Raw genomic sequence first — 22,964 nt, 5'->3', positions numbered from 1 at the left:
AATAAACGAACATAACCTGATGGTTTTTCCAAGTGTTTTAAAATGGAGTGTATAGTTGTAATTAAAGCATCATCAGTACCCCTGCCATTATTATAGGCAAATTGGTACGGATCCAAGAGATGCTGTACCTCACTCCTTAATTTACCAACCATTATACGTTCTAATGACTTCATCACTATAGAAGTCAGCGCCACTGGTCTATAGTCATCATTTTGCTGTGGGCATGGTTTTTTGGGCAACGGAATGACAAATATGGCTGTAAAACTAAATTTGCATTGTTTATAATTATCCTTTTGCTTTTTCATTGAACAAATTTGCTAAATCTAACCTTTCATTGAAGTAAGATAATTGAAAGTGGGGGGGAAATCACATTATAACAAACATGTTGGCCATAATTATTGACGCCTTTTTATTAAATACTTTTTGCAACCACCTTTTGCCAAGATCACAGCTCTGAGTTTTTTCCTATAATGCCTGTTGAGTTTGAAAATCACCTGACAAGAGATCAGAGGTCATTCCTCCTCACAGAATCACTCCAGATCCTGCAGATTCCCAGATCCATGTTGGTCTTTCCTCTCTTCAGTTCACTCCACTTATTTCCTAGGGTTTAGGTCAGGGAACTGGGATGGCAGAAGCTTCATTTTGTGCTGAGTGACACATTTTTATGTTGATTTTGATATTTGTTTTGATCGTTGTCCTGATGGAAGATCCACCTACAACCCATTATAAGATTTCTTGCAGAGGCCGTCAGGTTTTCATTTTTGATCTGTTGGTATTTACTAGAATCAATGATACCATGTATCACCATGTGATACCAGCAAAAAGAACAGGTCCACAACATTAAAGATCCAGCGGTATATTTAACTGTGGGTGGGTATGGGGTACTTTTATCCCTGTTTGCACCAAACATAATAAATTGATAAATAAATAGATATTTTATTGAAAAAAGAAACAGTGGAGTGATTCGTTAGACATGAAACTATTGCAGTTATAGAAAATGAATTGCTTGGTACAGTGGTCAATTATATAGTTTAGTGGTCATTATGCAACAATAATTTACTACAGAATGATGTGACTGACCAGTCAGAATCAAGTATTTTAGAGAGTCATGAGTCACTGTTGTGCTCTGAGGAGAGAAAAGTCTGTCCTTTGCAGGCTAATGACCGATATTTCTGCCTGATAAGTATTCATTGGCCGGGATTATCTGTCCCGCTCCACCTGCTGTCATGGTAGAACAGCGCATGACATTCAGGAAGGTAATCCACCCATCCTCAGTCTCCGGCGCTAAGGATTATCACGCTGCTAATTTGCCTCTAGCGAAGCCCGAGGTTGTGGAGTCTGTTTTTGTGTCCCCAAGTCTTGATAGTTTTTCATTTTTTCAGTACTCAAGCCAGCCTGGAGTGTGAGGCGATGGTAAGATAACGGAAACTGTGTCAAATTTCATTACTTCTATCTTATGGTACACACAGCATTTTAAAGTGCTGCTTCACTGTGTAGACTAAAAGGAATCGATCAGGAACAAACATGCAGATCATTTGATATGCACCCTGATATGTAACATGCTGGTGGTGTCTCTTTATATGATCATAATCTCCAATTGCATTAGCTCCTTTATCTATTGGACCCAACAACAAAGTCGAGAACATTTTAGAGCTGGCCATAAGCTTCATATCTTACACCCAGAGCTCTGAACTTGCTCAAAGGCTCTCAAACTTACTTTTCTTCCGAAATAAACCCTTTGAATTTATCAAGCTGTTGCGAGATTATCCAACAGACATTATCAGCTTGTTCTTAGAGCTTCTCGTTTTAATGAATTATGTATTCATCCCAGAATGAGCTGCGAGAGCTTACTCTTTTGCATCCAGCCCCATAGCCATATGAAAACCCAGACCTTTTTCAGCATCGCGCCTATCGAATGAGAAGGGCAAGATGGGCTCGCAGCTGGAAGATAAGCTAAGAAACGGCTAATCCTGCAGTCCTATATGCTTATACTTTCCCTGCTAATTTCCACATCATTGAATTCACAATCCTTTCGAACTGTTAAGGAGCTTTTTAATTCAGACTGGCTTTGTCTTTGTCATGTGCATTATGTCAGTTTTAAACTTTAATCAACTCCTCAAAAGCGACAGATGTGATGTGAGAATTTGCCCTAAATGTCATTTTCATGAATTAAATGCTTTGTAATTAAGCATTCATCACATGCAGGGCTTCATAAGACTTCGCTTGACAGCTTTCAAACGTGTGTCCACCCACTTTATCTCAATCCTATAGAGACCTTAGTCAGAATGGACTCCATATCTAATTCGGCACTAACAAAATCAAGACATGCTGGAGATAAAAGCAAGAGACATTATAAAAACATTATAAAAACGTGTATGTCAAATTATTTTACTGTGATAATTCCTCACAGTCACACAGTTTCATTGTTTACATGTGAAGCCAGTGACTACAAAATGGGAATGAATGAGTCAGACAGACTCATTTGAATCATTAAAAAGATCCAACTCAAGAGAATGATTCTTTCACAAATAGGAAATCGCTACTTATCAGGGCAGATCAGGGTTATTATTGTTAACTAAAACTAAAACTATTAAAACAAATTTTGTTCATTGAAATAAAGTTTAAACAACTTTTGAAAACTGACTGAAATAAGTTTGTATTGAAGGACTAAAATTACCAATTGGAAATACAAATAAACTAAAACTGAAATAAAAAAATAGATTAAACTTAAAAAGTAATATTTACAGAAAGCAAAAACTAAAAATATAACAAAAGCACACACAATTAAAATGAAATAATAAAAAATAGAAATGAATTAAAAAATAGTCATAAAAACTATAATAGTAATAAAATAACACTGGTGAATGTCTGAATTACTTAAATTTACTAAATAACTTATTTTGGTATGTCTTCAAGCAAAATTTAAAGGAATAGTTCACCCACAAATGTCAAACGTCTTTGTTATGACATGAATTTTCATTTGTGGGTGAACTATTCCTTTAAGACTCCATCATTTATCCTCAGAGGAACTGCTGTTTTCTAGTGTCTTAAATCTTAGGATTAACATAAAACTGAGTCATCCATCAGATGTGCTGGTTATCCGTCCTCTCAGTATCTGGGATTAGTGTGACACTTCTTTAATATCTTCTGTTATTTTTAGAGGCGGATTCCTCTGACCCCGTCAAAGCCTTCCTTGTGCCCCGTCTTACCCGATCGTGATAGTAAGCGCCACGATGACCTTTGACAGCGTTAAAAAGGGGGATCGGCGAGGCACATCAAAGCGCTTTGGTGCGTATGGACAGTGTCTCTTTTAATAAAGCTGTCAGCACAGAAGTCATGCGCTCGCGTTCTTCAGGAATCTATAGCGTTGCTTCTCGCTGCCTCCCCTCAAAGCATTTGCCTTCTCATGGATGAACGTTCAGCAAACATCTGCCCTTTACCGAGGAAGCTAAAATTAGACTTGCCGTCTGTAATTAAACAGCAAAAGCAGCCCGTCGGAGGAACTTTGTTTGCCATTCATGCTATTTCTCATGATTGTGCGCCAGCATCTACATATGCATGCGTGGTTATGTAGGAGGGAGAAAGAGAGATTGCAAACAAAAGAAGTGACAGTAAAACGAGTGGGAGAAAGCTGTAGAAAAGGAGATGACATTTCGAGTGAACATCAAAAGCAGAGGCTGTGGTCGTTTCACATCTGCACTTGACTGTAGCTTTTAGCACCTCTACACGGGCCGGTGTCTCCTTCTCACATGTGTGCAAAGTCTAATGGAGAAACGCTCCTTAACCACTTTGAACATTCACATATGAGATCAGGCTCTCCCTGCTCTTTCAAGTCACCATCAAAGCTCACCAGGAACCATTATACGCGATTGACACCTTTCATAGGCCCACCACTTCTAGGTCTAATGCCAGGCCCCATTTACACCTGATTTTAGCATCTGTCGGTCTCTCTCGGTGATCTGATCAGGTCGACAGCACTAGGTCGGATGTGTCTTGTGAGACACTTTAGGAGATGCTTAGGAACATCACAGCATGTAGTGTGCACTGTTACACCAGTTTGTCACTAAAGCATTGTCTACTTTTATGTAATATGCAATAATTGTGCCAAAAAAAACTAGTCACAGCTAAATAAGAAAATAACAGTTTAATATATATTATTATTCATATTTATTTGTATCATATATATATATATATATTTTTTTTTTCAATTGTTTAAAATGTAATATATTGTATTATGCATATAGATTAGGTTTAAAATTTGTTTTTAAATTGTTTTGTTTTTAATGTTTAGAATTACAATTTGAGAGAAAATTTAGGAAAATTATATTGTATTATTAAAATATTATATCAAATTAGATTGTATATATTTCATTACAACTTATTTTAAACATTTTCTGCATTACAGTGTGAGTGAACTTTCAGGAGTATTATATCACATTGTATTATATTATTAAAATATTAGATTTGATTTAGATTTTTCATTACAAATCACATTTAAAATAGTCAGAATTACAATTAGTGAATCTAAGACTAACTAAATTGTAATATTAAAAACTACATTAGATTATTTTTTCATTACAGATTATATTACTTTTTCAGAATTAGAATTTGAGTCAAAATTTAACACAATTATATTGTATTATATTATTAAATTTTAGATAATATTTTTTCTTTACAAATTATATTTGAAATTTACATTGTATTATATTATCAAAGTATGAGATTATATATTTAAAAAATTTAATACAAATTATACATATTCAGAACTACAGTTTGAGTGAAAATGTAACAATTGTATTTTAATATTATAGGGCTGGTATAATGCCCTTTTCACAAGATGTAAAATAAGACTCTGATGTCCCGAGAGTGTGTATGTGAAGTTTTAGCTCAATATACCCCACAGATATTTGTTAAATTGTCACTTTTTGAGGGTTTGGAAAAACGCTCAGTTTTTGTGTCTGTCCCTTTAAATGCAAATGAGCTGCTGCTCACGGCATAGGGGGCGGAGCTTAAACAGCTTGTGTCCTGAAAATTTCAAAAACGTTTAGTCTTTTATATTCAAACCGGAGTCAGACAAAGATGGAGAGACTCAATAAGAAGTGACAACATGTAGACAACATTTCTGAATAGTTAGTTGATGAATTTATGTAGCTTACGTGTAGTTATCTTCTAGTCAATGATTGCAGGAGCACTAAAGCTGCATGAACACCACAAGTGTGACATGATGATGAATGCTACACATTTTGCGTATTTTGAATCTACAAACCTACAGATAGTGCAGAATCTTGCAGAACTGGACATGCTGGTTCTGCTGGACTGAGTTGATGGCAAAGGGAGGTAAACGCATGGCATCTCCATCAGGACTAATAGTAGCCGCTCGGCCTGGTGCAGATCATTTAATGAGATGAAATTGATTTTCCTTTGCCTCCCTCATGCATCTGTACTCTAACCAATTACATAAAGAGACTCCCTGAGTGAGCTTTTGCTCTTGAAACCTCTTACAGCAACGTTCAGATGTTGAATTCAAGGTTAGGATGCCCCTAGACTGGCCTGGATATATTTTGCTACTCTGGTGCTCCCTAAAAAGGAATGAATGCATTCAAAATTCATTTAATTCACATTCAGTTCAAATTTACCTGAGCTCCTGCTACCTGGATACTGTTGTTGTCATTCCAGTAATTGTGGGTATAGATTAAAGTGTGGATTGCCATTGAGAGGTCACACAGTATCACGATTGGCTGTGGTTTCCATTACAGTCAGCAAGGCAGAAAATCTCTCTTTTGCCATTATAGTGTACGAGGATTAGAGGCCCTTCAAATGTTCAGTCACTCATCTAGTTGCACAGACATGCTAAAAGCATGCTGATGAACTTATTGATAGACGCACAAAGGTCGAGTGTAGTAAAAAACAGTTGGGACTTTAGCAGAATATGGAGGTTTGGCACTGCGGCTCTCCTACCTTTACTGTTTAATGATGCCTGTCTCCTCCAGGCATCCTCATCATTGCTGATGGATGAAGTATATTAAGCTCTAAACTTAAAAAAAAAAAAAACTTCCCATCAAAGATTCTGTCTTCCACTATCCTCATTCTGTCACATATTTTTCTAAAGTACACTTCAAGCCATCGGTATGAAAAAGAACAGTTAGCACATTTCTTGTTCTAGATAATCTTGGTATATATAGTATATTCAGAAGTTGTCTGCATTAGTATTATTATTATTGCAGAAAAATATCAGGAACACGTGAAAGAAAGCAGTGCAAGTCCCTTAGTGTCTTTATAAAAATAAAAATATAATGATAATTATTATTAGTATTATTGTTGTTGCAGAAATATATCAGGAACTCAGGAAATAAAACAATGAAACAATTCCATAGCGTCTTAATAATAATAATAATATACTGTATGTCAAATCTTTAAGAGTAAAGTAGCTTATAATTGGCCTCAAAACTAACAAACATGGACCAAGGGTATGTTTACACAACAACGAAGTACTAAAAACGCAAAAGTTTTTCCTTTCCGTTTTTCGCGTTAAAGGGGGGGTACAATGGTGTTTCATGTATTCAGAGTTGTTTACAGTGTTAAAGAGATGGATTCTCATGCTAATAATGGCCAAAGTTTGAAAAGTTATTTTGAACGAATAACAGAGAATTTCTGTGCTGAAAATCATACTTCCGGGTTGCAACACGTTTCGGCTGGTTTTTTTCTATCGTAGATCTAATGACGTAGACCAGAGTGGAACTCCTTATATGAGCATTGCTCTCGGAAAAGCGCGTTCACGCACACGTCGACCAGAGGAGAGAAAGAACGCGCTCATGACGCGCTACTACCGGAAATCCTCATCAGCAGCGCTAAATAGGAATGGTTGATGTCAAGAATGTCTCCAAAAAAGTGTGTTTTGGGATGTGAGGGAGGGAAGTTTACCTTGTTCAGCTTCCCAAAGAACCCAGTGTTACTGGAACAGTGGATGCAGTTTGTATTTCCGGGACAGCAAAGGAGTTCGGCAAGTGCGGTTTTGTGTTCTGGTCATTTCAGTGACGAATGTTTTATTAATAAGGTCCAGGCCGTCGCTGGATTTGCAAACCGGTTGCAATTAAAACCTGGCGCGGTCCCAGTGATAAAACACCCCATTCATGTAAGTACAACGGTATCACGCGCTCCCGCTTGACTCTATAGCTCCGCCCACACCCAGAATCAAGGACCTCGGCTTTTTCCGGATAGAATCGGAAAGCTGTATTTTTATTTTATAAATATGATGAAACTAAAGACTTTTTGGAGATATGAAGGACACACTATTACTCTATAGGTACTCAAGATTAACATGAGATTGACTGAAACTAAGTATTTTACCCCCCCTTTAATGTTGTCAAAACTATCCTCGTTCCCACGGATCCGCAAAAACGACTAAAAACGCTTTATTATTCATGCCAGACCAGTACACTACGAGCCTAGGCTGAACAAGTAATATGCATGCACATGACGTCACCGTTTTCACAAATTTGCATTTTTGTAGTTTACATGGAGATAATATCGTTTTCAAAAGTTTGCATTTTCAGGCCCTCAAAACACTGTTGTCGAGTAAATGAACGGCCAAAACGCATAAAGTTTTCTGTATTTAACGTTTTCTTAAATGGTGTCGTGTAAACGGCCCCTCAAAACCTCTAACAACTCTCGTTTTGATTTCATGGGGTCTTTAGGAGTAAATATATCTGTTTTAAATAACTATTATTATAATGTAGATTATGTTAGTAATGTGACATTCCTATAAAGACTGATATTTTGCTAACCTTTGAATACGGAAGGACTGAGTGAATCACAGATGGCTTGTCTCAACAATGTCAGAGGAGAGAGTGATGAGAAAAGTGTGGAGAAAAACTGAAGGATGTAAGCATGAACCCGTGTGACCCATGATGCTACTTGTCACATAGCAGCACTGAATTTTGACAGGTTGTTGCCCACCATTGCGATTTCGGAGTTGTGCCAATACACCACCCCACACTTCCTCTGAGTGCGTCATCATAAATGTACAGTTGATTCAGCTTCTCCATGCACAGGAATTGCATTATGAGTGCATATTAAAGCATATCTGCAATGTTTTGTATCAAGGTCAAGATTATTTGACTTGGCTATTGTAAATTACATGAATAATGCCTAGGACATTCAATGAAAAGGGTAGGCAGCAGTGAGTGAGTATCAGTTAAGTGCTCAGCTCCCGCTGTGTTGTAAACCAACAGACATGGTAGATTTATGATGGTCAAGCCCTCACAATCTAAAAGCAGTCACGGTGTTGTGCTGACCTGAGCCCGCCTGCGGAGGTTTGTGATCTTCACAGTCAGGCGGGTGGAGTGAACTGATACACCATTGTCCATCCTAAATGTCAAGTCGGAAACTTCTCAGCCTTTTCTGTGCTTTTTCACTTTGTTAATAGAGAAAGTAAAGAGTGGACGAGAGGTAATTGGGAAGAGAGAGCAGGAATCACAGGGTGGAACTTAATCTGCATATCTGGTAAATAAAGTCACATTTGAGGTATAAAGCCACAGTTACAAGAAAAAAGTTGCAGTTGGAAGATCTGAAGTGACAAATAAAGTGATAATAAAGTTGAAATTATGAGAAGTTGTTGTAAATGTGAGAAATTATGTGAAAAAGATGAGAAATATATGTGCAGTTATAAAGAAGCCATACATTTGTAAAAGTCTCAATTATGAGATATATAGGCACATTGTGAGATATAAAGTTGAAATTGCAAGAAATAACGTGAAAACAATGAGAAATAAAGTTGTCATAAATTTGAGGATGTTGCAGTTGTGAGATAGACAATTGCATGAGAATGTCACATTGTGAGATAGTCATTATTATGAAAAAAAGTCAGCTATATTTACAAGTAATATACTGTAGATGCAGTTGTGCGATCTAAACTGACAATCAAGAAATTAAGTGGGAAGTATGAGAAATTAAGCCGAGTTGCAAATGTGAAAAAAATGCAAATCTAAAAAAGTTGTGCAATTATAAAGCCACATTGTGAGATATACAGATGCAATTACAATAAAGAAAGTCCCAATTGTGAGGTATAAAGTGAGAATTACGAGAAATATAGTGATGATTATGAGAACTAAAGTGAAAATAAAATTTGCAATTACCAAAATCGCAAATGTCAGAAATAAAGAAAACCATAAGCAATAAATATAAATGAGACGCATAGTATTACGAGAAAAAGTGTGAGATATAATAATGAAGACTATGAGAAATAAAGTCAATCATTTTTTATTTTCTTTTTTTTTACTGTGAAATGGAAATGCAATTCACAGGAAAGTTGGCAGTGAACAACATAAAGATCTTTTGTAAGATTTGAGATATCACAATTCTGGTTTCCTATATCCAAATGAACACAGAGTGCACATTTCAAGGGCAGAGATTCATTTAGCTGTCTTCAACCGTATTCAAGTGCACTTACTATTCACGTCTGTTGAATCGATGACTGTAGACCTCCATACAATTCTGTGACAGAAAGAGAGAGATGTTTCATCATAAAGAAGGCAATCAGATTCGCTCTCAGCCTTTCTAAGGTTCCCTTTGTTGAGCTTTTCTCTACAGTGATTGGCCACTTCCCGGTGGTCTGCCTGTCAAAGGCTATGTGGAAGGTGTGAGTGCAGTGTTGTGACGCCTGTCCTCATCTATATCACTTTGCTAACGGACGGCTTACTAATCTGACCTGTGGGTCACGGCAGATATTTTAAGGAGCTCGGGAGGCAATCAAGAACCATTGATGAGAAGTGAACGGCTCTGTTAATGCTACACAGCTGACCCTAATGTGCCTATGGGATGTAGAAGATGACGTTTGAGGAGAGATCAGAGGGCTGTAGCTCTGTGTTAGGTGAAGGGGGACAGACATGAATATATATATTAGCCTGCAGGCACTCTCGTCTGTCCTGCTGTTGCAGCACATGGGCCTTCGTCTCGATTGGTCGTCTTTCTAGCAGAACATCTGTCAGGCCGGCCTGCGTGCTGGAGGAAACTGAGCTTCCACTTATTTGCCCCATTGCTCATGTGCGATTGGTGCAGTCAAGTAACTTAAAAGCATATTGTGTCTGCCATATTACATTACATTATTATATTACATTACCGTTCAAAGGTTTATAAGTGTTTTTGAAAGAGGTCTCTTCTACTCAAGGCTGCATTTATTTGGTCAAAAACACAGTAAAATCAGTAATATTGTAAAAAATAGTATTGCAAAATAATTGCTTTCTATTTGACATGTCACATGATCCTTCAGAAATCATTCTAATATGTGACCCTGGATCACAAAACCAGTCACAAGATGCACGGGTATGTTTGTGGCAATAGCCAACAATACATTGTAAGGGTCCATATTATTGATTTTTCTTTTATGTCAAAACACATTAGGATATTAAGTAAAGATCATGTTCCATGAAGATATTTTGTAAATTTCCTACCGTAAATATATGAAACATTTATTTTTGTGAGTGAACGCAGCACAATCGCGAACATAAATGGACAACTTTAAAGGCGAATTTCTCAATGTTTCGATTTTTTTGCACCCTCAGATTTCATATTTTCAAATAGTTATCACGGCCATATATTGTCCAATCCTTACAAACCATACATCAATGAAACGCTTATTTATTCAGCTTTCATGTGATGTATTATTTTAAAAAAATTACCCATGTGACTGGTTTTGTGGTCCAGGGTCACATATGCTGATTTGGCGCTCAAGAAACATTTCTTATTATTATCAATGTTGAAAACGGCTGTGCTGCTTAAAATATTAATGAATCCTTGCTGAATAAAAATATTAGTTTCTAGGGCTGTATTTAGAAAGCAATTTGATAAATATCTTAAAATACGTTGTTAAACATTTAGTATTTCAAGTGAACACATTAACTTTGACAGTCCTAAATGTACAGTTTCAGTTTCCACTGACATTTTTTTGTATGAGGAGCATTGAAATGTTATCCTTCGCATCTATTATGTGCAAGCATGGATAAGATTTTTATGTTTAGTCTGGAGCAAAATTAGGGTGACTAAGTGATGGCAGAATTTTCATGTTTAAGTGAACTATCCCTTTAACTCAAATCTGTCAAATCAGCACTCTTTGTAAAGTTCAGAGAATCCATGTGAGAGGGCTTTCAAAGCATTGAGAGGGGGCCAAGCATCAAGGATTTTGAAGTGTTTCTTTCATACCTGCTTTAGCATCGAAGATGAAATGCATTTGCTGATGTTGTCCTCCTTACGCTAACACTAATAAAGCGCTGAAGCAGAATGATGAGTCTTAACAAATGAGTCAGTACCTCAGAGTCAATCCGAATTAGAGGCGTTCAGCAGATGAATGCATAGCTGCTGGGTTTCTCTTCCTCTCTGGAAACACTCGGTCTGACAAGTCATTATTTACATGGTAAAAAATAAGAGCATCCAGTTTACCTTCCCCACCTCTCTCTCTGTGTCTCATATTTGTTTATCAGTCAAGGGGCAGTACTCGGCTGTCGATCAGAGCGCATCTGAAAAGCTGAACAGTCCCAATGCAACCGCATTGATGGTCTAGTAATGCATTTGCATTAGTAGGTCTGCCTCTGGTGGGTAATTGATTGACTTTTTTTGTATTAATTGCAGCCCTACTGACACACTGACCTTAATGGATGTTTCTGTCGTCACCTGAGGCGTTAAACCCGTTCCATCTGGCCCCCAATCAGCCCGGGACAGTCCACGTCATGTGACATCATTCGTATTATTTTAGGTGAAGCATCAATGAATGGAGATGTTGTAGCTTTTGTAACCGTCTCACTTGCTATTGCTAGCCTCTGTGAGATTGCTTATTGCATAAATTAAAATGACTGAAAATATTATAATAAAAACTGTAATGGTAGTATAGAAATAATACTAAAATAAAGCTGGTATGTGGCACATTCATAAGCACAGTTTAATGCCCTCTATATACTGTCTGTTGGCAGTAACAGGCAGTTGAGGGGCCGTATTAACACATCTCCCGGGACCGCTTCCACAGATGGTCCTTTTGGATTATTTTTATGTAAATAACAGTGCTGTACAGTAGGACACTATGACACACACACACCTCCCCCTGCGCCGTCACTGCTATCTGCAGTCACTTCCATTATTTACCATGTGAATATTTCATGGTGACATCAGTGTTCGGGACGTCCAATGCTGCCAGAGGGGCCCCGCTAATGAGGCACGACGCCCCTCTCAGCTGGTCGCCTCACAGCCGGGCTAAATCTCATGTCTTCCTTTTTCTTCTCTATGTCCCGCCACAGCGTCTTTCTCTCTGGCTCCCTTTGGCGTTGTTGTAAGCAGTTCACAACTAGGGTACATAATTAACCTTCATCCTAGTAAAAAAAAAACTGGGGGGTGGCGAAGAGCCCAGATTAGGGCACTCCTCCAGTCAGACAGAAAGGCAATGTTTAGTACTTGCCAAGGCATGACTCACTATTACTGGTGCGCATACTTAAAGTAAGGGATTTGAACAAACCCCTAATCCTAAGTATTAGACTTCTGTGTGTAAATCACCTTGCACTGTTTGTACTGCAGACATAAATAGTGGTCATTTTTTGTTCCCATCTATTAATACTTTAAAATGCAATGCATGCATACAATCTTAAAGTCCCACTGAAGTGCCTTGAAACGCAGCGTTATTCAATGTGTTGACGTAATTTCCACTGCAACAGGAATACATTGCAGGACATTATCGAGCAGCCCCTCCCCCTTTTTAAAATAGCCAATGGCGTTTTGTTAACATCACAGCTCGACCAACTGATGATCTTTACAATGGAACCGAATCAACCCTGAACTTCAGCTGAACAACAGCCGAAATGCATAATTTTCCTGTTATCACTGTAAAGCTGCTTTGAATCAATCTGTATTGTATAAACCGTTATAGAAATAAAGGTGACTTGACTTGATATATGTGCCATTCACCATAGGAAATGGTAATTGTGTGAAAAATTTACAGATTTCAGCCGCAGCTTCAGCATCTATTTATAGTGTAGGGACGATGCTTTAGATTCTAGAGAGCATTTGATTGGACAGAAAATGTGAAGTGTCAAAATCATTGGTCCATATTGGCAAAAGTAAGAAACTGTATGGTTTGAATGCTTATATCTTCTAAATGCGATTTTTTTCATTGTTTTGGAGCACTCTTGCTTATAGATAACCTTAAGGCTAACATATTCATACTAAAAGCCAAAAAAAAACGTACAAAAACTTTAAATGTACATTTTCTGTGATGAGCATGTTTTTTTTTTATTAGTATTATTTCTGTATTGAAATTGAGTATATTATAAAAAATGAGTGGTGTAAAATAAAAAATGTCAGGATGATTCACCTATCCTGAATTCATAATGGGAAAAAAATGAAAGAATAAACAATTTTAAAATGACATTTGACCATCTTTTATTATTATGTCTCACAGAGACAAAAATGACATCACAGAGGGACCCCTGCAGACAGTCCTGACTGTGTCAAGGTCAATAACTCTCTTAAAATATCAGATAATTTGATCTTTTTATGACAGGACAAGGTTAGTTCAGGTTGTTAAATGTCCCCAAAAACTTGAATCAATGATTCATTGTATTATTATGTTTTGGAAAAACATATTTTTAAAAACTTTGTGTTGAAAAAAATGATGTTAAAGATGTGTGCACATATGTATTCAATGAAAATATGTCAAATCTAGTTTACCCTCACAATTTAATTTCAGATGCTTTCACACTGAATCTGCTGTTTATAACAACCCTGAACAGAATCAATTATTTGTATCTGATTTGTTCAGTGAAGTGAAAATATATCCTCCTTTTCTTCTGTTTGCAGTGAGGGGGTCTTCAAGTGCCCGGAGGACCAGCTCCCACTGGATTACGCCAAGGTAGTAATGCACTCAGCACTAATCTCTTGTGCATTCTGCTGTAGAACAGATTACAGTTCAATCTCCCACAGTCATTTACATCCCTGCACTATACAGTGGAGTTACAGGGGCCTCTTTCTGTACAACTTTTTCCGTGAGTGGCTCTGCAAGAGTGTACGTAATGCTAATGTGTCAACAATAGCGGGCTATGTTTGTGAGTCAGTGACTGCCCCAGGCGCTAACCCTTCGTCCACGCTTCTCCAACCACCCGAGTAATCACACTAATGAACTACCACAGGCCACTCGTTTTCCTGGGAATGTGGGAAGGAGGAATGAAGAAAGAAATGGAGATGTCACATAGATTTGCTTGGAATATGACAGGATATATTTTATGCTGCTTTAATGCTGCAGTGTGGTTTTTCTGCATGGAATATAAATATAAATATATTTCTAAATAATAAAAATATACATATAAACAGTCCTAGGTTGTTTGGACAAATAAGAAGAAGATAAGAAGTCTCAACTCACACCATTGGTTTCACAATGATTTAGAATAATTTAGCGTGTTTAATTGGACATACAATGTGCATCAATTCAAAAAAAAAAAAAAAAATTCCATAAAATATGTTTTCTTTCTAGAAATAGAACTGAAAAATTAAAGATCTTAAAAATAAAAAAAGATAGCATGATCATAAACTGCAACACTAGCCAAAGGATGAGAGGAAGGGCAAAAAACGGATGCTGTGTTGAATTTAAAAACGGTTTAAGGGTTAATCTCTTCATGAAGGTATTACATATTAATACAGTAGCCTCCACTGTAAGCGTTTCCTCTCGCAATATATTTAATATAGGCAATTTTCTTCTGTGGTTTAGCTAATTTACACCATGCCACATTAAAGAAGGAATTTCACCAAATCTTTAATCAAAGGTTTGGCTAATTTTTCATTTTACCCTTTAGTAAGTTAATTAATCCAGTTGAGCTGAGAAGAGTGCAGTCTTTAAAGAGTTTTACATTTACATTTTTACATTTTACATTCCATTTTACTCATGTGGTGCCCCAGAAAGTGAGATTACGAAACCTCAAGAGTTCTCCGCAGATGATAAACATACTGTAGCTTGAATTTAACAACAGTGATTTTAAAGCTACTCTAAATCAGTGATTGGCTGCCAGGGCTAAAATACACAATCGTACACAAAATGCTTCCCAAATCTTTTGTTGCTGATGTCTAAAACTGTGTCAAATCAGTCTATGTTTTTTTTATATTGGGGGGCATAAATTAATCTCTAACTTTCAGCCCTATTACTCTTCTAACATCTGAGTCATCTTCTCGTGCAGTGCGCTTGACACGCTTCTGGAAGGGCACATGCACGAAGTTAAACCTGTTCTGTGTTGGAAAGAGCTTTAGCGCACTAATCCGTTGAAACTGTGATTTGCATGAAGTCAGGGGGATAACTCTACTCATCCTGGAAAGCCTGGAGTGCTGCAGGAGGGGTGTCTGATGCTCATGAGGCCTAAACACACACAATTAAAGCACAAGCAGTAATTTCTAAAGACCTGACAGCCGTCCAGTCGCCCACAGATTACCCATCCACCTCCGCAGGGCTGTTGTTCAGTGCCTGTCTCTGCCTGTTTGAGGTTGGGTTCACCACACGTCTCATGTCTCATTAGGTATACCTACTCTGTCAAAACTATGAAGTGAATAAGTACACTATATACCATTGAAAAGTTTGTGTGCGTTAAATGTGCAACCCCATTATTGATAATGGTTATCCAACTTATGCAAATTAGCGGCAGAACAATTCCGTATTTTTTAGACTGAAGATTTGCCTTCTTATATGTATTTATTTATTTTTAATCGACAAATCTTCCAACAATTATCAGTTGTTGTGTGTATGACAGCATGGCACAGTTGCGAGAGTTTATCTTAGTATGCCAGAAAATCTGTCAATGAAAATTAATGTGTGTGTGTGTGTGTGGTTGGTGTGGTTGGGAGGGTTGGCTCCGTATGGGATGACATGGGTGGCGAACGGCCACGTCTTCAGTGCTGCCTCACGTGTGTGTGTGTGTGTGTGTGTGTGTGTGTGTGTGTGTGTGTGTGTGTGTGTGTGTGTGTATGTAAATCCTGCCTGCAGCGGATTTGGGCTGATTGGATGGAGTACCGTCTCATCCTTCATCGACTTTATGGCTGAAGGGAAGATGCAATAGCCGCTGAATGCAACGTACACACACAGACGCACGTGTACACACTCGTTTCACGGGGCTCTAGTTGAGGCCATCCGTCTCCGTGAAATTGAATTTGATCGTGCAGCACTGCATTTGTGTTTTTGACAAAACATTATTCTTTCCCCTGTCTCTCAAAATCTGTTTTACGCTTTGCATTTTTTTTTCATGGTGTTTCATCATTGTTGTTTATGTAGAATAACAATATAAAATCATCAATGTACAACTGACTGAATATGAATGACTACAAAAGTGCAATTTAAACATATTTTTTAAATAAGATATTGAAGAATTTAACTTAAATTTAGAATAAATTTAATATGGTAATCTTTCTTTAAAAATTAGGCTCGTTATAGATGATTATATATGACATTTCACTTGAAAAATTATTGTGCAGGAGTAATTCATCAAATTATAATAAACTTATGAGCATTATAAGTAGATGTATATCTTCAATTTAGACGTTGTTGAGCCAATTCAGGTATGTGGTTTGAAATCTTGCTCTTAATTCATCACAGATTTTGTGAGTATGTGAATCATTTAATTACTAAATAAAGTGCTAAAACAACAGGAACAATAAATTATTAGTGAATTTCCCCCAGTGTCAGTATTGAACACAAATTGTGTCAGAATTACAAAAACTGGCTGTGAATTTTATTTAACTTCAGTTAAAATAATCAGTTTTCATCCCAAGTGAACAATATTGCGACTTCCAGGAAAAGGTAACACTTTATTTTAAGGTGACGTAGTAACACATTACTACATGTACTTACTATAGCAATAAAAGTAAATTATGCAAAATTACAAGTAACTAACCCTAAACCAAAGACTAACCAAAACTCTATAGTAAGTACATTGTACTAATTTAAATAAGTACTAAGTGATATTAATGTAACTACGTCACCTTAAAATAAAGTGTAACCCAAGAAAATTGCCGCAAAATAGAAATGAAAATCAAATTTAAAAGCACATATGAAAATGTACCTCAATCAAATTTTATTTAGATTACTTATTCTATTATTATTGTATGTTTTTAATTATAATTTATTTGCATTTTGGTTTTCATGCAGAATTTGATCTGATATCCTAAAATCTGCATCTCTCTTTCTACAGTCTTCAAATCTCCCTCTTGCTCGTTCTCTCCCTGCCACCGTCATACGCCCCCTAATGCTGATTGGCTACACGTTTGTTGTTGTGTCGGTCCGACCAACTTTCAAACAGTATTTTTCAAATATAGCTTACCCCACCTTTACCTAGACAAACACTCAGGAGAATAGCATAGGCTTTCCACACATGAACAAAGAAAACACTGTACAATGAACAGAAAGAACAGAAGGTTGGAATACACACAGGGATAAATAACAGAACAAGAAACGGGTGTGAAACTCATTTAGAAAACAATGGAAATAAACTAGTAACAAGAACTCAGTGACGGGGAACAATCAAAACAAAAACTAAACACAACATAACCCTGACACTCAAATTATCTGTCAGAATCGCTAGATACCACTGAAAATAATGTGATTTAACATGATTTTGATTTGGTGTGAAATTTTATGAAATACTCAGTCAAGTTACACATTTATTGTGTTTTATGGTCAATCATGTCTGTTATTTCCGAGTACTCAAGTACTCACACCTATCCTAATGAATGACGTGACTATAACTGAAATTATATACACAGACAATCCCCTTTAGCGTGGGAGACGCCACAGGCGTATACTGTGCCATAGTTAATAAGTGAATGTTTAAATCCAGACCTCTGTCCTGTCCTTGAGTGGTTAATATATGAGTGTGTTCTAAGAGAGGAGACAGCGTTGATTAATGTGTCCTTGGTGTAATGGTGTGTTATAGATCTATCCTGACCCTGAGCTGGAGCAGCAGATACTGGCGCTGGCCATCCGCTGTATTCACAGTGAAGAGGGCTGCCGCTGGACCGGTCAGATGAAACAGCTACAGGTAATGATGCTTTTCTCTTTTTCTGATGCATGCTCTTTGTCCAGTCGTTTTTTTTTTTTTTTCTGATGCTTTGTGAAAATACTAGTCTCCTAACATAGCATCTGCTTGTATTGTGTCTAGTAGTATCAGCTAGTATAGTCTGTTAGCTAGCACTGATTTGTTTAAAATGTGTTGTTGTGTTAGTGATATTTCACCCTATATTAAAAATGGTGTTACCATAAATGTACACTACAAAGCATACTTGTCTGTTTCTTTTCCAGAGCCACTTCTCGACCTGCGCCTTCAACGTGATCCCCTGCCCCAACCGCTGCTCCGTCAAGCTGACGCGCAGAGACCTGCCCGAACACCTGCAGCACGACTGCCCCAAGCGCAAGGTCAAGTGCGAGTTCTGCGGGAGCGAGTTCACAGGAGAGGCCTATGAGGTACTGGGGTCAAACCACGTCCGGGACACATTGTTATAGAGTGCTGAAGGCCTGTTGTAGAGTCCTAAAACCTGGAAACAAGCATTTTAGCACTTCCGGTTCCATCGGTCTGAAAATGTGTTTTGGCCTGAAATAAGGTCTGTGGGTAACACACGCTCAAGATATTTACACGTTTTATACTATGACAAAATAAATTAGTTATACCTTACACTGAACTTTTTAAGCTTTTACATGTCTTAAAAAAAAAACACATGCTAACAAGTGGCTAAATGGGACTACAGAGGTTGTCACAACTAACCTTGCTGTGTTTATACTCCCGCTCTATTCTTACTCAAACTTTTCAACTTGTAGATTGTAAGTTAAGATTGAAAGAGTTTTTGGAAGTTTGAAAGAGTTCTTTAACTCTGCCAGTTGCACTTACAGTAAACTTCATTTGTGAAGATTATCTTGATGAACACAATGTGTAAAAATCATAAACTTTTGTTAGTCACAGAGCTTATTTTCTTCAACAATCCAAATATCAATGGAAAAAAATCCTATTGGCTTTTGTTGAGAGAACCAGGGTGATGCTAACTTCATCCCTGCAGCATTCTATTGTTTGGAATATTAGCCTTTTGGATGCATTAGGGTATTAGATTTCTTATTTGATTACTGTGAGTTTGTGCTCTATAATATGGATTGCTACATGAAGGAAGAGGACTGTGTACTTCACACATTGCAGAATTACACCATGGTGAGAACTCTAAGAATTCGTGATTAGCAAATTGGCAGCTTGGTATCGTAGTAGCACAAGGACCGGGGTTGTTCGCTAATATAGTGCCACTCCTATTTTTATACATGTAATACAAACCTCACAATGTATAAAAGGGGTATTTAAGCATTTGCAATTGCATTTTATGGGAATCTTTCTTTTGTGTCGTGGGTAGGCTGCAAAATTGCACTAAATTGTTACAGTTTATGATTAAAGAACTATTTTATTTGGGATTTGCCACTTTATAGCCAGTGGGGAAATTTGTCTGTCTCTTTGTGCTTTGAAATTGCTTGCAAGGCAGATATGATATTAAAAAAACATTCTAGTTAGGGCTAGAATACACCACGTGACTATCGCCCTGATTTGAGGTTTGAGAGAGTTGCCTAAAGAGTAAATTCAAAGCCAGTCTGCAGATTTTGCGTAGTCATAGTTGACAAATTTCACAGAGAATCGCATAATGTATGACGGACACAGACTCTGATGTTTTTTGCTTCAGAGTATGAATCCTTCTAGTCAAAGGATTTAAAAAATATATATATTTCAAGCATCTGTCATACCTCTCCTAGAAAGGTGTTGCATTTTTCTGCACGAGTTTGTGTTTGGAATGACTTGAAGGTCTGTTAGTGAGGCGTTTAATGTATAATGCTCAGTTTTTCTCTGTAACCATTAAGAAAAATCAATAAGTGTATGATTCCTAGAGTTCTTACTTTTGGGCATTAATTATATACTCTTAAAAATAAAGGTTCCACAGATGTGTCATTAAAGAACAAATTTGGTTCCACAAAGAACCTTTCATGGAACAGTTTTTAAAAGAACAATTTTTTCTTATCACTCTTAAAAAAATAAAGATTCTTTATTGGCATGTATTGTTCCATGAAGAACATTTAACATCCATAGAACATTTCCATTGCAAAAAAAGGTTATTTATAGTGGAAAAGGGTTCTTCAGATTATTCAAATGTTCTTCACACTTTAAAGATCTGTTCCCTCTGTAAGTTTTTTTAAGGAATCAAAATTGGTTCCTCTATGGCATCAATGTTAAAGAATTCCACTATAAACAACCTTTTGTGCAATGGAAATATTCAATGGATGGGGTTCTTCATGGAACCATTGATGTACCATCTATGTGCCCCCCTACGCTGTAAAGACTGTGTCGGGATGGGTGTTGATGTTTCAGCGGCAAAAAAAGAGTGCCACGACAGCGACAAACCAGATAATTTAATTTATGCAAAACCTAAACTAACCGAAATCTCCAACAGTGGTTTTCTTCGCAAGCTCTGGTAATATCTTCAGAAAATGCAAATCTAGTTTCTTTTCTTCCTCTCACATCTCCATCTCCTTTCAGAACCACCAGGGCATCTGTCCGCAGGAGAGCGTGTACTGCGAGAACAAGTGTGGCGCAAGAATGATGAGGAGACTATTATCCCAGCACACCATGACAGAATGCCCCAAACGCACGCAACCCTGCAAGTACTGCGGAAAAGAGTTTGTCTACGACACCATCCAGGTGAGTGACACGGCACAGTGAACCTCTACACCCAAATCATTCAGTGCTTTGACTTCAGCTGTGGTCTTACGTCTGTACGACAGAAAAATGGAAACAAATAGTGTTTGCTTATTGACTTTTCTGTGCGCACGTCCAACGCCTGGTGTTAATGGAACAGTAGCTGCTCAGTGGTGAATTAAAAGGGTTTTGAGGCTCCACAGGGTGGGATGGCAGAGGGCCTGTGACTACATAAATGCTGGCTTTCATTCTAGATTCTAGGTTTGGTGCCAACCACAGCTTGGACTGGCCTTGCTTCTTTTCATAACACCTGCCTTCACACACATAGAGATATACATTCTGAAAACACAGTGAGATTCAGCAGCCCAGCTAACACACACACTAGCTCTGTTCCAAAACCTGCCTCGCTACATCTGTCATGGAACTTCATAAGTGACCAAAATGGGAGTGCTCTACATACAGTAAGCAGCAAATCAAACAAATAGCGCTCTGCAGGAAAGACTAGATGTAGGTGATTTCAATTCATTTTGATGTTAGCATTTTGCTCTGCTAACACAATGATAGCCTATTCATATATAGGGTTAGTTCACCCAAAATTTTTTTTTTGAAATTATGAAATTAATTCTCACCCTCATGTTGTTCCAAACCCGTAAGTCTTTTGTTCATCTTCAGACCACAAATGGAGATCTATGTATTTAATGAAATCTGAGAGTTTTATTTCCCTCCATTGACAGCCTATATTGGCAAATTTGATGTTTCTCCATTTAAAGAGATAGGAGCTGACCTCGACCTGTGCCCGAGAGGCGTTTTCAAAGATGGCCGCCAAGTGAAATGACTTGTCTTAAAAAGACTTTGGCACAGTGCATTTAAAATGATACATTTAATGCTGCCTCAGAATTTGGTTAAAACGAGGGATATTAGGAGGCGGCGTAGTTAAGTCGGCTTCCTTTTTGCACAGCACTTCGTGTTGTGATGCCTTAAAATACTGTCTCTGTAGGCACCCGTAGGTTTTGGAACCGAAAAACTGGTCTTTTAATTTCCTTATACAGAGGAGGATTCACATTTCGTTTTTCTTTTGTTGCATCATTTCTTACTTTATGACTAACATTTGGCCTACACTTCAATCCAAAGCCTGAACATTTATCAGTATGTGAACTGAACCCATGACTTTGGCTTTTCTAGTGTCACGCTCACGCTACAGGATCACGAGTGCAGCGACTCTTTAATAGATGATCTCATGATGATTTTATGAATCTATGCATATTTTAGTTCTCGCATCTCAGAGCTCAAGCTGGTATTGCTCAAGACATCACAGCACAACCTACCGATTCACGTCAATGCTGACTGTTGCCTTTCATCCCCCAGAACCACCAGTACCACTGCCCTCGCTTTCCTGTGCAGTGTCCCAATCAATGCGGCACCCCGAACATTGCCCGTGAGGATCTGGCGAACCACGTGAAGGAGAGCTGTGGCAGCGCGCTGATCCTTTGCCCCTTCAAGGAGGCCGGCTGCAAACACAGAGTGAGTCCTGCGCTGTAACTTCACCGCATTCATATGCTGCCCAATGCAGTTTTCCTTCCTCCACACCTGTAAAACCAGTAAAAAATCCATTTGAAGCTTATCGTAGAAGACTGTTTTTAAGGATATCATATTTGCTAGTTTTTGAGATCAAGGGAGTTCGGGGAAATACAGTTTTTAATGCACTTTGCAGGCATCACTGTCAACAACTTTACTGTAACATGTTTCTGGTCTCCTGTTTTTACTTGCAGTATACAGACCCGAGAGTATAGAGGACTAGCAGTGCTTGTTAAAAAGAATATAATAATTAAAAGAAATTATCAATTTAATAATTGAAAAAATAAAAAAAACTTTAAAAATATTCTTAAATCACTTTTCAAATGCAAAAATAAATGTAAAACTTATTTAATTAATTATGCTTAAAGCATTTTGTTAAACGTAACAGTAAAATAAAAAATCATTTATTTACATGTTTGTTTTTTATTGATACGTTGAAAAATATAAGTAAATGTAACAGTAAACTAATTAAATAACCACTTTTCAAATTGACAAATAATCAAAGAAAGTAATTTGTAAATACTTTAAATTCTTAAATGTTGCATTTAATTATTAAATAATTATTAATGTTTTAATAATTAAATATGTCTGTTTATTTATAAGTTTTAAAAGTTATTTATACATTTTTTGTTCATTAGTAGTTTGAAAATTGTAGGTAAATGTAGCATT

At 37.3% G+C, this 22,964-nt stretch overlaps 1 protein-coding gene across 2 annotated transcripts in view; it reads left to right on the top strand.

The window, feature by feature from the left end:
- Positions 1-22,964, top strand: part of traf4a (tnf receptor-associated factor 4a) — a 40,579-nt gene that overhangs the window by 14,782 nt on the left and 2,833 nt on the right. The window contains exons 2-7 of one of the 2 annotated variants that reach the window (XM_079611520.1): positions 13,436-13,489; positions 13,834-13,885; positions 17,940-18,044; positions 18,305-18,466; positions 20,562-20,723; positions 22,086-22,241. In XM_079611520.1, the coding sequence (XP_079467646.1) occupies positions 13,436-13,489; positions 13,834-13,885; positions 17,940-18,044; positions 18,305-18,466; positions 20,562-20,723; positions 22,086-22,241 (691 nt within the window). The remainder of the gene's footprint in view (positions 1-13,435; positions 13,490-13,833; positions 13,886-17,939; positions 18,045-18,304; positions 18,467-20,561; positions 20,724-22,085; positions 22,242-22,964) is intronic. The other variant, XM_079611521.1, reaches the window with a different exon arrangement.

This window comes from Phoxinus phoxinus (genome assembly GCF_949152265.1).
Source record: "Phoxinus phoxinus genome assembly, chromosome: 4".
NCBI classification, from domain to species: Eukaryota; Metazoa; Chordata; class Actinopteri; order Cypriniformes; family Leuciscidae; genus Phoxinus; species Phoxinus phoxinus.
The sequence above is the reverse complement of the archived record's forward strand: the minus strand, read 5'-3'. Positions and strand labels throughout refer to the sequence as shown.